Here is a 14,896-nt window from a genome sequence, read left to right as displayed (position 1 = left end):
GTGACTCTTGACCCTTTGCACATATATTACGACATCATTCCGCGCAACTGTGCAGAAGAAAACCTCATATCTGCGAGAATGTCTGAGTCTCGATCGTCCCCGTATCTCCTGCTGACTTCAAAACCTCCGAATCGCCAGGAGACAACCTCAAACCCGGCTGCGACCTTGGCGTGGATTCAAACTCGTTTGACTAGCATCTATGAAATCGCGAGAGCAGACCAACAAGAGGACAAGCTTTCAACTCTCGACCGTGCTAGTTACTTGGACATTTATACAGCGATCCACGATTTCTGCATTGCTACCATGTCCGGGCAAAAAGGCCTCAACCCGGGAGACTTCTATCGCATATTGGATCGTATAATCAGGGAGCACTGTATTGAGATCCGAACACGCATTTTGGAATCGAAAGACGGTGGTGCAACTCTGGAGCAATTGACTACAACGTATCTGACTCGGCGAAACGGATTTACGCGACTGGTTGGTTTTGTTACCCATCTGACACAGCCGCTGGAGCGAGTTTGGATTCGACGACAGATTGACGAAGGTCGAAAAGATGTTCGTCTCAATCGTGATCTTCACGAGATGATCTGGCAGCAGGAAGTTCTTGGGACTGATGCGAAGGCGACAGGATTGGAGGAGATGGCGAATGCTGCCGAAGCACTTCATATCCAGGACGGGAGCGAATCAAACAGCGACGAAGAGCCCACCAAAACCTTCTTAAATCCATAAGACACGGTGTAGTGACTCGAAACGTGTTCTTCCGATTGAGATCTGCATAGCTTTTGAATACTCTATTCGAACTCGATAGAGTAACTGCCGTTTCTCAACACCACATACTGCCCATCCTTCTCTGGTGTCATAGTCTCGCCACTCCGCGACAACTTGATCGAGGTGCTGGAGCTATGGGGAATTCTGACTGAAGCCCGCGTTCCGACCGGAACAGTCACTCCCAAAGCCACCTTCTCAGCAGTCTGACTGAACTTGACCTCGATCCTGCCGTAGGGACAATCAACATGCCCCTCCACATTCTTGAACTCGGAACCATACGGCGGCTCAATGCTAAAAGTCTTATATGCGTTCCCCTTTGGTTTTATACCAAGCACTCCAGCATAGAACCACTCATGAATCGTACAGAATAAATCATGACTTTTAGATCTACACTCGTCCTGCCAGAACTCAAGGAATGTGGTTTCGCCCTGACGCAGGAAACGCATGTAACTGGGATGTTCTTCCTGTCTGGCCATCGCTAACACGATGTCTGGGCGTTGTAGGTCGATGAGGGTTTCGAAGATGCATTTGAGGCCGAGTTCGCCGGAGCGGATGCGGTTGTCGCTGACGCTGGCGAGGAAGGCGTTTTGGACTGAGGATATGTGTTCGGTGGGCACCATGTCGAATTGTAGCGCATAGGCTTGAGCGACGGCTTGACAATCTCTTTGCCCGATGTTGTCGCGAGAGGTGTAGTAGGCGTAAGGTGAAGACTCGTCGTCTGTGATGAGAAGTTCCTTGTTGTAGACGCCGAGTACACGGGCTGCCCAGCTCTCGTATTTGGCAGTTTCTTCGGACAGTCCCAGATGTCTGGCCATCATTGCAGTGTTCTGGAGACATTTGTAGTAGTACGCAGTTTCAATGTTGGCTTGCAGGTTACCCCAAGCGATATCTCGACCCCAGTCACCTAGACCGTGTTCGATAAGACCTCCGAGACGTTCCTTCGTTTTGATGTAATCCATGTATCGCACAGCGGCAGGGTAGACTTGCGGTATCACCCATGTAGAGCCATAGTACTTGAAAAGCAGTTCAGGCAGCAAGCACAATGCTCCACCCCAACTGATTGTGTCGTGGAGAGGGCCGCACATGTATCTGATCTCGGGCGCCATGGTAGGAACCAAACCGCTTGGCTCTTGAGCATCGATCATATCGTAGATGATCTTTGTGTAGAGTGCTTCCATGTCGAACACGTATTGTGAGGCAGGAGCAAGGAGATGTGTTACTTCGAGCCATCCGAATTTCTCGATCTGAGGACAGTCGGTGTGGTAACTGTAGATGTTGCTCGATAACGACCAATGTGAAGCTTTGATCAAGGCGTTGACGTCGTCTTTGTCTGTCTTCATCGAGCCCACACGCTGAGAGGCGGATGAAATGTGTCTACCAAAGAGAGAACGAACGACGGGTAGTCCATTCCCTTCTTCTGTTGCAACACCTTCGATCTGGATGTATCGAGCAGCGGTGAACGAGAAGTCGGGCCGCCAATCTTCAGGCGCACCTGTGCCAGCCAAGTAGATCTTCGAGAACACCTTTGTTTCGAAGTCCTTGAACAAAGGGTCAGGCATCAGCACAGTACCATCTGCATTTGCTGTTTCGGAATAGCGAATCATGATCTTTGAGCCGGCTGGTCCTTCGACGGAGAGATGGAGCATAATCGAAGCATTTTGTCCAAGGTCAAAGCAGACAACGCCCGGACGTGGGCTCGTGGTGGAAACTGGCTCAAGCTTGTCATGCAGTACAACAGGCGGCTGACTCTGGTAACGAAGCAACCCTCGAGGTCCAGTCAAAGGCTTCGCAGGACTCCAGTCGGCCTCATTGAACCCTGGAGAAGTCCAGCCACAAGGTAACAGGCGCTTGTCGTGAGTCTCGGAAGCATAGATGTTTGCAAGTGTAGTTGCACTCTTGCGGACTTTCCACGAAGGATCGGTGTGGATGATATCATGAGTGCCATCTTCGTAGAACAAGTGGAGTTCGGCGAAGAAGCAGAGCTCATTGCCATACCGTACATATGTATTGTCTTCATACATTGGCCAGAAGAAGCGATCTTCCTCAGTACCGCTACCAGCGTAGAATCCGTTACCTAGATGTGCTGCGAGGACGTTCTTCCCGGCATCAAGGTGTGTTGTCAGATCGTAGCCGACATATTGGACGGTGCGGTGGTAGTTAGACCCTGTAAGCATGGTGAGCACAACGTAGTGAATTGGAGCGGCTTCTTACTTACAACCAGGATCGATTACATGGTCAGATGCAGGTTCGCCGTTCACATGAAGGTCGAAGTGACCCAGACCAGACGCAAGAGCTATGGCCTTGAATGGCTTGCGGGCCAAATTGAAGCCTTTACGGATGTACAATGGCTTGTCACCACCATCTCCGATCCAGACAGCCTTCCACTTGTTTTCAATGTCTTCAAACCACGTGCGAAAGATGAGACTGGAGTGTGGCATATACTTCTGGTTCATGGAGTACGGTGGCAGCAGCTGAGACCGTGGGTAGGCAGTAAAGAAGGTCTGAACTTCAGAATGAGTAGCGACACCATCTCCATCCCACACTGTCACCCGCCAGTAGTAGTTGCATGTTGATCGAAACCCGCCGCCTGGCTTACAGAGAATGTTCCGCTGTTCGTCCGTTGAGATCCTGCCAGTATCGAAGGCAAAATCGATGTTGGAAGCCGGTTCAGCAGCTACATCTTCTTCGGATGTTGAGACAACAACACGATATGCGGCTTGCACAGCATACTTGTCAGCCTCTAGTGTCCAGAAGACTCGAACCTCATCGACATCAAGACCGAGAGTTTCGTGGAAACCGTGAATGCCGCAGTTCAAGACTCGCATTGTGGCCGACATTGATTGCCGAACTTCAAGAAAACTGCCGTGGAAGGATAACAAAAATGTGGCGAATGGGAAGGTGTCTTTCTTTACTGTACTCCATGCTCCAGATGTTAAGGTCTAGCGAGGAAGTCTGGAGTCGGCTGATCCGGGCCAAAGACATACCGACAGTGGCACTTGCGGGCCTCATCTCGCTCGAGATATAGCGAATTGAAGGTTAGTCTCAAACTTCGCATGAGATGGACCGACGCCATTACCATTTTCGGATGTGCTTTTAGGGCACCCCGCCTCTCTCAAAACTTTGAATTCAACAACGCGTCCAGACTTGTCTCGTTTTAGCTATGTACGACTAGGGCAAAGACTTCGAGCCGCGAGTTACAATTCATCAGCGCGTAAATCGTCCGAAAATCTGGGTGCCCCATGATCAACATCTGCCCTGGAAGTCTTGGTGGTCTCTCAACGCTCTCCCCGCCTAGTCGCAAAGATCCCCACGGCACATACTCCAGATTATCGTGTGGGGAACAGGGAGCGATAGGCCATGCAGGGTGTATATAAGACCGTGTAGATCCTTCCTCAGGTCTAGAAGATCAGTCAGTTCCCTCGCATTTGCCTAGCCCTACCAGCAACCATGGGAAAAGCAACAGTCATCTTGTCGAGTGCCTTCCTCGCTATCGGAGGCTTCTTGTTTGGTTATGATTCTGGTATCATCGGAGGAGTAATCTCCTTCCCTCAGTTTATCGAGTACTTCGACAACCCCAACAGCACAGTCACCGGTGGTATCGTCTCGACCTTCCAAGGTGGAGCTGTTTTGGGTACGATCATCAACATGGTCATCGCCGACCGCCTCGGTCGCAAGAGGACTATCGCTGCAGGTTCGATCGTGTCCTTGATTGGCTGTGTTCTGCAGGCTGCGGCCGTTAATATGGCTATGCTGATGGTTGGAAGGTGAATTACTCCATAACAGCAAGGCTGGCTTGATACTGATCAATGACAGATTCATCGCAGGCGCTGCTGTTGGTATGCTCACCTCGACTATCCCCATGTATGCCGCCGAGATTTCCGAGTCTAGGTACAGAGGTGCTCTCTCGGGTGCCCTCCAGTGGTTCTTGTCTTGGGGCTTCTTCGCTGCTCAATGGATTGGCTATGGATGCCAGCATGTCAAAGGACCCTTCTCTTGTAAGCGACAGTCGATGATGAGTCTACAAACCAGTCTGACATTCAAAACAGGGCGCTTTCCTCTAGCATTCCAGTGCATTCCCGCTGTCATCTTGGTCTGCGGTATCTGGTTCCTGCAAGAAAGTCCCCGATGGCTTTGCGAGAAAGATCGCTGGGACGAAGCCAGAACTGTTCTTCAGAAGCTACACCACGATGGAACTGCTGAGACCGACCAACGCATCGAGCTTGAGTTCCGCGAGATCAGGGATGTCATCGAAGCCGACCGCCTCAACAACTCGACCTCCATCAGCAAGATCTTTACCAAACCCAGCTGGCGTAAGCGTCTCCTGCTTGGATGTGGTGTACAAGCCTTCGGTCCTCTCAGTGGAATCAACGTCATCAACTACTATGGTATGTTCATCTGAGGTTCTGCACTTAAGATAGTTCACTGATGCTTCTCAGGTCCTGAGATTTATAAGATCCTCGGAATCGATAACTCAACCTCGCTCATGATCATTGGTATCAGCGGATCGCTCTCCATCGTCTACTGCACCATCGGCCTTTGGGCACTCGAACGCTTCGGCCGTGTCAAGCCCCTCATTATCTCGGCCGCCGGCCTTGGAGCCGCTCTCGTCTGCAACGCCGCTATGTCCCAGACCCTCGACCCCAGCAACGGAAACATGCTTCGCGCCATGGTCGCCATGAACTTTGTCTTCTCACTGTTCTACACTCCCCTTGGCATCATCTCTTGGGTATATCCTGCTGAAATCTTCCCCGTTGAGGTTCGCGCTTTCGGCAATGCGACTACGACGTTCACGAACTGGGTACTCAACCTCATCTTCGCTCAGTTCAGTCCCCAGGCACTGAAGTCGATTGGATTTCGCTACTTCTATGTCTTCTTTGTGTTTAACATGATTGCTATGCTTTGCTACATCTTCTTCTACCCTGGTACGTTGTATGGCCATCCAGGAAGTGAGAGACACTTGCTAACTGAGCTTCTGCAGAAACCAAGGGCAAGACCCTGGAGCAGATGGACGAGCTGTTTGGTGATCAATTGGTACCTCATGCTCTCGAGGATCCTAAGGGAGCTGCCATCGCTATGGAGAAGAACAACATCTCGATGCATGAGGAAGTTTTCAGGGTGTAGGCTTCCAGCTGTCAGACGTACAACACCAGCTTTTCTTGTGATCTGCTATACTTGACTCTCGATTCAGTTTCGCAAGGATAGATAGTCAATGTACCCACAAGCCAATCTAACATTGTTTGCTATCATCTCTGTGGATGTCTTTTGGATTATCTAACTCAATTGTACAACTTTCAAACAACAAGCCCCTTGACCCTCTCCACCAAGCTTTCCTTTTGTTGATACAAAGCTGGATGATCCGCTTTGATCATATCTGCTCCCTTCTCAGCAACCATATAGACGGGATTTTGGATGCGTGCATCAGGTATGATCGGGAAGACACTGGCGTCGATTACCCTCAAGTTGCGTACACCGTGGACTTGCAAGCGACCATTGACAACACCTTCGTCGATGGTTGAACCCATTCTGCAGGAACCGCAGGGATCTGTGAGATGGTTAGTGAAGAGCCATCGAGGAGTAGAGGTTGGGCAAAAAGGTAAGGAGTAGTGAATTAGATGAAGGAAAGAGGGAAAACTTACGATATCCACTGGTCACGCGTCCCTTCAACCACTCAGCCATGCCCTCGTCGCTTTCGCGTACTTTATCCAAACCCAACATATGCTTGGGGTCACCCTCGACGCTCTTGTCTTCATCTCTTTGACCTTTCTTTGCGCCATAGACGCCATCACTGGTTCCCTCTGCTTTGGACTCGCCTTTGACAACTCCACCGTGGCCTTCGGGATACTCACCAGTTATGATGTCCTTCAAGCCATCACCCCTAAGCACAATTTCGTCCACGAAACGGACGCCTTCGCGTAGAGCAACTGCATCTAGAGGATGATCGAGGTAATTCATGTTGATCATTGGGAAGTCGAGAGCATCTGCTGATCTGAGCGTTAACCAGCCGCGAGAAAGAGGGCGAAGCAGAGACACGACAATAGTCATGTAACTTCCCTCAATTGGTTCAGGAACATGAGGGAAAAAAGGCGAAGCAAAGCACGGCTGTCTCGAAGATTAGCTCTTGCGACAGTACAACAGGTCATGTGAAAAACAAACCAAAAAGTCAAACTCGAAATGCGGTTGTCCTTGAGGACCTAGGGGATCATGACCTCTCTGTTCCTCTTCTTCTCTCCACTCTTTGCATTTCTTGAATTTGTCGTCGACTCTGGCGAACCCGCTCATTTCTAACAGACTCGATGCCAAAGGACCTTTTTTGGCGACTTTGTACTCAGCTTTTGCTTCGAGGTTCTTGACACCTGGTCGGAGCACCTCATCAAGACTATGGCCATCCTTAAGCTTGAAGGCGTGAGGTGCGACGGGGTGATCCTGGATGTTTTGCCCAACATGCGGAGAGTTAATACTGTGACCGATGCCAGAAGAAATCGCGGTCAAGTCTGTCATGGAGTCGGCACCAGATGGACCAATACCGCTCAGCATAAGCAGTTTAGGACTCTCAAAGACACCGCCGCAGACGATGACTTCGTGGCGTGCATAGTAGGATTGCTTTTTGTTCGTTGCGTGGGTTTGAACGCCCACGCAGGTTTCGCCGCTGAACAATAGACGGTGCACCATTGTGCGAGGCTTGACGGTGATGTTCTTGTGGCCGTCGAGGAAGACCGTCGAGGGCACGCGATGCCCGGAGTCGATAGTGTGGCACACGTGGGCGAGACCATCGACAGTACCGTTGTATATGTCGTCGTTGAGCCGATGGCCTTGAGACTTCCACGCTTCTTGCAGTTTCTCGGCAAGCGGAATGGGAACGGCAGGGTTTATCGTAAGGGGTCCATCCGCAGCGACATGAGCAGGGTCATGATCCAAGATTTGATTCTTGTCGTGCATAGTGCCAGGCTATTCATGTCAGCACGATCGTGCGTACAACAAGTCCCAAAACACACCTTTTGGAAGTAGGGAAAGCACTTATCCCAGCTCCACTCGTTACCTCCATACTTGACCCACTCATCATAAGTTGGGCGACTACCACGTAACCAGGTATAGTAATTCAAACAACTGCTCCCACCCAAGACTTTGCCTCTTGTATTCTTGGCTTCATGTCTCTTTTCTCCACCTCTGTCCCAGAAAGTGATGGGGTACTGCCAGTCGTATTCGCTTTCGACAAGTTGGAATGCAAGAGCTGGAGTCGAGATCTTCTCTTCCTTGAGAGGATTGCTACAGCACTTAGTAATTGAGGGTGTAGTGTGCGGGATGAAGAACAAACTCGGTGCCAGCCTCAACGACGAGGATAGAGAGATTAGGGTTTTCTGCCAGACGACCTGCGACACAGTTTCCTGCCGTTCCACCTGTGTGTTTCTCAGCGTATGCCTTTCCACTAGGTATTGCATTGTACGAACCTCCGACGACAATAAAGTCATACACTTTTTCTTCTTCAAAATAACCAAGAACCATATTTGCAAGGCGTGAAAATGGATAGGAACCAAGGAACGTGAAAAGCTTGACACAAGAAGGAAAGTGTTGCTCTTGTACTCAGCCTTGACACTCGGGTGTGATTTACCGACACCGTCCATCATTGTTGTCATGGTTGCAGATCTTCAATGTAGAAATGTCATGACGTTCAGAGCTCGTCAGCCTGTATAGTGTTGCAAGGATGAAGTGTGGAGAAGGCTTGTCATCAAGGTGGTGTATAAAGCCGTGAGAATTCGGTATATCGACTACAAAGGTGACAAAGTGCTCAATTCACAGACCCACATGTTATTAGAAGTTCGATACGATAGCACAGCGCCCAGAGATATACATGGCACGAAGTCTCTCTTGTGAGCGTAAAAAGAAGACGAGGACCTCTAGCGCCGGAAAATCGACCGCGGCTCAGCCTTGGCACGCCGAAGCGTTATCGTTACTTCTCAAGGAAGGTCAATACATCTATTGAATGCCTCTATCTCTATCACTTCAATGAGCGCGTGACTTGGGATACATTTTGCTATTTAATGCACTGATCGAAAGTCCCTTTTCCATACCCTTCGGAGTTCTTATCAACGATGGTCATCCTGATGACCTCTCAGATGACTTGGGACTTCAGAGAGCACACGTGCCCAAACCTGGCGAAGATCTTCAACTTTTCGAGCAAAGGCAAGACATCCGACAAGAGTGTTGGCACGTTATTGATGCTGCCGCAGTTGGAGACCGGCAAAATGGCGTGGTTGAGTTGAGTGGTGGCTTTCACGATGTGTTCGAACTAAGGCCGAGTGTCACCGGGGAAACTTCGTTTTATAGATCGCCAAGGGGTCCCACGGAGCAAGTCTCAGTAGTTGATGGTGTCCCCTGCAAGACAATCTCGGCGGTAGCTGGGATTCAAAAGTCGTCAAGTCTCGCACTTGAGCACATCAAGAGCAATGTAGTGAACGCTTCGATGTGACCAGCTTCGAGGATGCCATCCAAATAAACATACTCACAGCCTTGATGAAGGCAGGTGAGATCTCCCTTCTTCCACAGTCTTCTATCGGATAACATGACGTCAGATCGGCCGACGGCTGTCGTGTATTTGTCGGCCGAAAGCATATCACAGTCAGGTCAACGACCACTATGACTCAACCAAGGCCAAATCTTGCAAACGTGATTGAATTGTTATACTCGGTCCAAATGCCTCTTTACAAGTATAACGGGCCGATCTCCTGCGACGTCGATTTCGACAGGTCCGGATTGCAAGGCAAGACTGCAATCGTCACTGGTGGTATGTTGAGCAACCATGAGACATTCACACTACTCTGACAGAGAGCTTCTCAAGGTGCAAACGGTATCGGGGAGCGGTATGTGCGCGCGCTTGTCAGATCGAGGTATGCGTATCGTCTTTAAATCCATCTTGGCTCGACAGAACTTAACACATACTATAGAGTCAGTGCGTGCATCGCCAATCTAGACACTAAAGGGGGTTGCAAACTAGAGAAAGAATTGACAAGGCGAGCGATCTGCCTATATGCGAATTGATCTATATAGGAACTAATAACTAACCCTTGTCGTAGAGTAAAATTCGTCGAATGCGATACCACTTCCTAGAAAGACTAGGTCAAGCTCTTTGAAACAGCTAAAGACTTCTCACCTACGGGTAAGATACATTATATGGTTACAAATACGGGAATGATAAGTCAAGACTAGGTCTTCTCCTACGACGCTTCCGGACCTCGGGAGCCAGATCTCAAAGTAGTGGACGTAAATCTCAAGGGCGTGCTGTACACGTCGAAGCTCGCCACGCACTATTTTATCAGTCAGAATGGTAAGACTGAGACAAAGCAGCAAGAAGACACTTGTCTGATCCTCATCGGCAGTGGTGCTGCGTTCTTGGACTGTCCACGCTCGCCGCAGTATCAGGCGACAAAGTATGGAATGAGAGGGATCTTGCACTCGTTGCGAAGGACTACTCACCATTATGGCCGTCGTGTCAATGTCATAGCGCCTTAGTAAGTGTGTCTCGTTCGGTCTGCAAACCCTTTGCATCACAGTGTACTAAGATCAAAATAGGTATGTGGGGACCAAGATTCTTTCCAAGGAAGCATTTGATCACGTCAAGAGCTTTGGGAGTTGAATTTGCGACGTTGGAGGATACTGGAGAGTGTCTGCTGAGGGTTGTTGCAGATAAGAGTGTCAATGGACATACCCTTTTCTTGTCGTCCAGAAAATGGGCGGCGAGAGGATTTATCGATCTGGGCTTGGAGGATTACAAAGACAATCTTTTGCAGGAGATCACGAATGAACAGTTGAAGGGCTCTAAATTCGAGGACAAGCTGTTCTTGCATTAATAATGTATCAGAAAACCATTTATCGAGTCTGTCACCGTTCTTGTTGAGAAGCCGGCTAAATCTGGTCAGGAGCGGTCCATATGCCTGACAAAGTGCTCGAGACATAGAATCCATCACACATTCATGTTTTGAGCATCACAGCCTGTCAGCAGCTATCCTGCATGTCCTGTTTCTGCGATGACAGCAAGACAAACCGTAGTCTAAGGATAGATAGAAAGGCGCAAGACAACCTGCCACAAGCACTCGATTTGTTGTCTTGATCTCGGAAGTGATATGCCATCATTGTTTTCCTCCGACGAAGACGCCTGAGATAAGGGAATCCTGGCGATAACTCATAGTCTGGTGAGCAACAAGTTGTCTCGATCTGTTAGGCTTTACGTGCAACTTCAGTCCATATGCGTCATGTCTGACGATGCGATCCCGACGCCTAAGTGTTCTAACCATCTCGCATACCAATACCAGCCCTAAGTTCAAGTCTTGATCATTAGTTACCACGGACATGACTATTGCATACTCATCATTGTCATTGCGCAGAACCCTCCAGACCTTCCTCTAGAGCTTGATCCCGAGAGCTTGCTTCTGATTTTTCCTGGGCCTCACTTTCATCGCTGTTCTGGATGCCCCAAGCACCCTCACCAATAGATTTGCCTCTGAACTTGATTAGTAAGCCAACGACCATCGGGCCGATGACTGTATTGAGTAAGATGGCCCAAACAGCAGTGTAAAAGCCGGCATCGCTCACATAGGGAGTAGAGTTGTACCCAATCTCGACGATGAGCAGACCAATCTCGCCACGAGCAACCATTGCGAAGCCGAGCAGACCGGCGGATGGAAGTGACTGCGACAGCGATGGCTTCGATGGGTGACCCTTGGAGGGCCCGGTAGCAATATCCCACACAGGGACCCATATGCCGACTACCACCTACAAGTCAACTCAGCAATTGCAAACACACAGCGACTTTGAACGGAATTACCTTTGCAAGAAGCATCAAGAGTGTATACACGACTCCATGCCAGATGGCTGAGCCAGTCCAAAGGTCGACGAAGGGGATAGCAAAGCCAATACTGGCAAAGAACAGAGGCTCCATGAGATACTTTTGCACATCCGAAAAGTACTTTTCAAATGTGTGAACAAAAGTAGGGCTCTTGTCTTCGTTCTGCTCGCCGTGTTCTCGCGAGTAAACCACGAAAGGACCTTCGGGGTGTTTTGAAGGCAGATACGTGAGAAAAGAGCCAGCTAGAAAAGCCCCGAACAGCACGCTTGTGCCCGCGAAAGCGGCTATCGAGATGAAAGCGCAGAGAACCAACACCATGAGGACGACATTGGACAAGTGATCGAATCGTGCGAAATGATGTTCGATGTATCGCCGGAACAAGGGCGCAAAGCAGTACTTGCAGAGTAGAGGCGTCAATGCAGCCATCAAGACAGACGCGAGTATCGGTCTGCCGATGAGCCACCCCAAGTTGACGTCTGCGCCCCCAGATATAGATCCGAGATCATGTATGACGCTTGACATGACCAGACCGGATACATCATCGATGACTGCTGCACTGACCAGAACAGTACCTACTCTGGTCTGCGACAGATCGATGTCTTTGCTTGCGCCACCTATGACTGCGAAAGTGGTTCCGAGGCTAGTAGTCGACAGGGCAGCACCAATGATGAATGTTTCGACAGCGCCATAGCCGAATCCAAGAAAGAGAAGCAGGTACGACAAGCCAATAGGAACGAGGACACCAGTGGTTGCAGCAAGCATACTCAGTACAAAGTTTTGTTTGAGCAGATCCATACGCGAGGTGAGACCGCCCTCAAAGATGATGAGGATCAGACCTATGTACCCAATGGCCAGAAATGTCTCTTGCCAGACTTCGAGGAGTATGTCGGCCAGAGGCATGCCGTAACTTATTCCCACGATTATAGGTCCAATGATGCCGGCCCTAAAAATTATCGACGACAACCATTCTGCAAGAGACAGGAAGAAGAAGAAGGATATCAGGACCAGGATCAGGACGACTGTTGAGCGGATCAGCGATCATGGCATGTGATGTTGCGAATGAGATACTTGCTAGAAGGCTCTTCGTAGGCGAGGAACGATCCAGCCATGTTGTTTGAGTGGGGAGGCGTGAGACGTATGACCTTTCAAAGACTGAGGATCAGTAAATAACAATGAGGACGTTGTGATGTAATATAGGTCCAACGATTCACAGCGGAAAAGCCCAAGCACTGCCAAGACTACCAAGACTATTCTTGGTTTCGAAATTCATTAGAATTCGCCACCCGAAGTTTTGAATCAATTGAAAGTCGCAAAACTTCATAAAATTCGACGTTCTTCATGGTTTTGCGCAACAACTAGTGGCTTATATAATTATATAGTAGATAGGCTCATAGCTAACGATATATGCTGTTAGACTATATGGAGATAGTTATTTGTAAATCTATATATGCTGCGCAATAATAGCGTCTAGATATTGAAAACAAAATGCGTTTTGTCGAAAGATTTGCCATTTATTTATCCTGTAAAAAAAGATTAAATCAAAAATCAAAGCTTAAATCTTGCGAAGTACAAAACAGCTAATAACTTCTATGATAACTATCTATATAAGATGCTGCTCATATGGAACAATAGAACTAGCTGCCTGTTATTAGTATCTAAAGTTATAGGCTTATACAATAAGTGGTTGTTAAACAGTGGCTAGTATAATGTATAAATTTCTAGTATCGAAATTTTAGCTATTAAACCTATGATTACAGCCTATACATTATGTTTATACTATATATAACTAGTTAGGTTAGTACATGTAGATGGATTATGTTAGTGCGCAAATTTATAGCTAAGTATAACAGGCGGTTGTGGTGTTATTCGTATGAATCTTTCAGAACACGATGAAATCCACGTTCATTGACTTCGAAGACACAGTGGCAAATTCTAATGAATTTTGAAACCGAGAATACCAAGGATGGAAGCGGATCTTCGCCACGCGCAGAACGACCAAGTCGACGAGGGCAGTGACATCGCCGCGCGTCGAACAAACTTGGCAAGACACAAAATCTTTCCTGCCCCTGCTTAAGTCCGAATTGAGATAGCTTTGGAGCGGCACGGAAGAAAGATGAAAACCAGGGCAAGAACCACACTGATGATTGACGTCTTTGCCCAGCTCCATTTGTCGCCGTAGTGCCTACATTGCGTCCAAGTGATCAAGCCGAGCAAAATAAGCACGTTTGGCTGTACTTGGATGGCGATATTGAGGTTGTTGACGATATAGTAGACACCGAGGGGTAAACCGGCGATGGCCCATGGAAGGAAGAAGGTAGCAGAGAGTGACTTCGGTTGAATGACGACGGAAGTTCTTTCAGATCTGAGAAATCAACTGTAACATCTATGTTAGAACAGGCGTAGAAGGTGGCTAAGGGAAGAGATAGCTTACTTGAAGTGACCAGAGTACGGCACCAAGAATGCCAAAAGTGGTTGCGATTGCGTGGTCACCCCTGTCAGTCTCTTTGCTATAAAGTTTAAGGTCATAGTGCTTGCAAAGAGGGCCAGGTAGAGGAGCACAACTTAGATGTCAGGCTGTGAGCTTGGCGGAGTGATATAGAACTTGTATCGCGTATGGTGTCATTGTAAAGATCTTCCAATCTACATATAGAGGACTCCATCTCCAGAGCGTGTAGACTTTACTCTCACTGAATACTACACGAATCCCATCGGACCATGTTCGCATTTCTCTCAAGCAGGTTGAGGTGCTTATGCATGCCCACCGAGTCCGCCTGTTGGTCTCGTTATGTATCTTACGGCAGGGGCGGTATGGGCAATAAGGTATGCCAAGCGAAACACATGTCTTGCTGATCCTGTGGAAGCCACCATGTATCCAGTGCAAACCTGCTCCGAATCCAAAACTTTCTCTTCAACATCATCACAACTTCCTACAACAAACGAACAACGACAAAATATGATTCTCGTCGAAATAATGTGACTGATTGCAAGCAGATCGAAAGCTCGATGCAAGCTCAACGCCTAGTATGATGCGCATCCTGAGACGAGGGCCCGGGCGGATAGAGGTTTGCTTCGAACTGCTTTAGCCATGTCGTACTGGATACGCGTGGAGAGCTGGGAACCTGATTGGACCGCGAAGGCGAGACAAACGCCTGGAGTCTTGACAGAGAAGGGGAAATGAAGCTTGAGGATGCAGACTTTGATCATTACCGGCGGCCTCAAGCATAGGTATCTGAGTGACTGAATCAGAAGCGGAACGCGAGGCGGCAAGTTGACATGGTTCCTTGCCTTGCC

The 14,896-nt window shown here is 48.8% G+C and overlaps 6 protein-coding genes across 6 annotated transcripts; 3 read left to right on the top strand and 3 right to left on the bottom strand.

Annotated features, from left to right (window-relative positions):
* Positions 1 to 78: 78 nt before the first annotated feature.
* Positions 79 to 729, top strand: M436DRAFT_56060 (uncharacterized protein; the record flags this gene model as incomplete). The annotated part of the gene is made up of 1 exon (XM_013568247.1): positions 79 to 729. One exon carries the CDS (start codon positions 79 to 81, stop codon positions 727 to 729), a length of 651 nt encoding a protein of 216 aa, XP_013423701.1.
* A 62-nt stretch (positions 730 to 791) lies between these two features.
* M436DRAFT_55817 (uncharacterized protein) lies at positions 792 to 3,593 on the bottom strand (the record flags this gene model as incomplete). Its single annotated transcript, XM_013568206.1, has 2 exons — positions 792 to 2,932; positions 2,984 to 3,593. The coding sequence occupies 2 exons, from the start codon at positions 3,591 to 3,593 to the stop codon at positions 792 to 794; spliced, it is 2,751 nt and encodes a 916-aa protein (XP_013423660.1).
* Positions 3,594 to 4,215: 622 nt separating this feature from the next.
* On the top strand, positions 4,216 to 5,889 carry M436DRAFT_55603 (general substrate transporter; the record flags this gene model as incomplete). Its single annotated transcript, XM_013568169.1, has 5 exons — positions 4,216 to 4,532; positions 4,582 to 4,763; positions 4,815 to 5,153; positions 5,205 to 5,690; positions 5,747 to 5,889. 5 exons carry the CDS (start codon positions 4,216 to 4,218, stop codon positions 5,887 to 5,889), a joined length of 1,467 nt encoding a protein of 488 aa, XP_013423623.1.
* A 170-nt stretch (positions 5,890 to 6,059) lies between these two features.
* On the bottom strand, positions 6,060 to 8,268 carry M436DRAFT_55717 (oxidoreductase; the record flags this gene model as incomplete). The annotated part of the gene is made up of 6 exons (XM_013568189.1): positions 6,060 to 6,310; positions 6,405 to 6,464; positions 6,594 to 6,867; positions 6,922 to 7,713; positions 7,761 to 8,031; positions 8,081 to 8,268. 6 exons carry the CDS (start codon positions 8,266 to 8,268, stop codon positions 6,060 to 6,062), a joined length of 1,836 nt encoding a protein of 611 aa, XP_013423643.1.
* Positions 8,269 to 9,399: 1,131 nt separating this feature from the next.
* Positions 9,400 to 10,396, top strand: M436DRAFT_67105 (uncharacterized protein; the record flags this gene model as incomplete). Its single annotated transcript, XM_013568258.1, has 7 exons — positions 9,400 to 9,547; positions 9,593 to 9,650; positions 9,708 to 9,712; position 9,837; positions 9,871 to 9,919; positions 9,970 to 10,190; positions 10,333 to 10,396. The coding sequence occupies 7 exons, from the start codon at positions 9,400 to 9,402 to the stop codon at positions 10,394 to 10,396; spliced, it is 546 nt and encodes a 181-aa protein (XP_013423712.1).
* Positions 10,397 to 11,133: 737 nt separating this feature from the next.
* On the bottom strand, positions 11,134 to 12,714 carry M436DRAFT_67104 (Sodium/hydrogen exchanger; the record flags this gene model as incomplete). The annotated part of the gene is made up of 3 exons (XM_013568257.1): positions 11,134 to 11,532; positions 11,585 to 12,548; positions 12,674 to 12,714. The coding sequence occupies 3 exons, from the start codon at positions 12,712 to 12,714 to the stop codon at positions 11,134 to 11,136; spliced, it is 1,404 nt and encodes a 467-aa protein (XP_013423711.1).
* Positions 12,715 to 14,896: the final 2,182 nt, after the last annotated feature.

The sequence above is a fragment of the Aureobasidium namibiae genome (genome assembly GCF_000721765.1).
Source record: "Aureobasidium namibiae CBS 147.97 unplaced genomic scaffold scaffold_20, whole genome shotgun sequence".
In the NCBI taxonomy this organism is placed as follows: Eukaryota; Fungi; Ascomycota; class Dothideomycetes; order Dothideales; family Saccotheciaceae; genus Aureobasidium; species Aureobasidium namibiae.
This window is presented reverse-complemented; position numbering and strand designations above follow the sequence as displayed.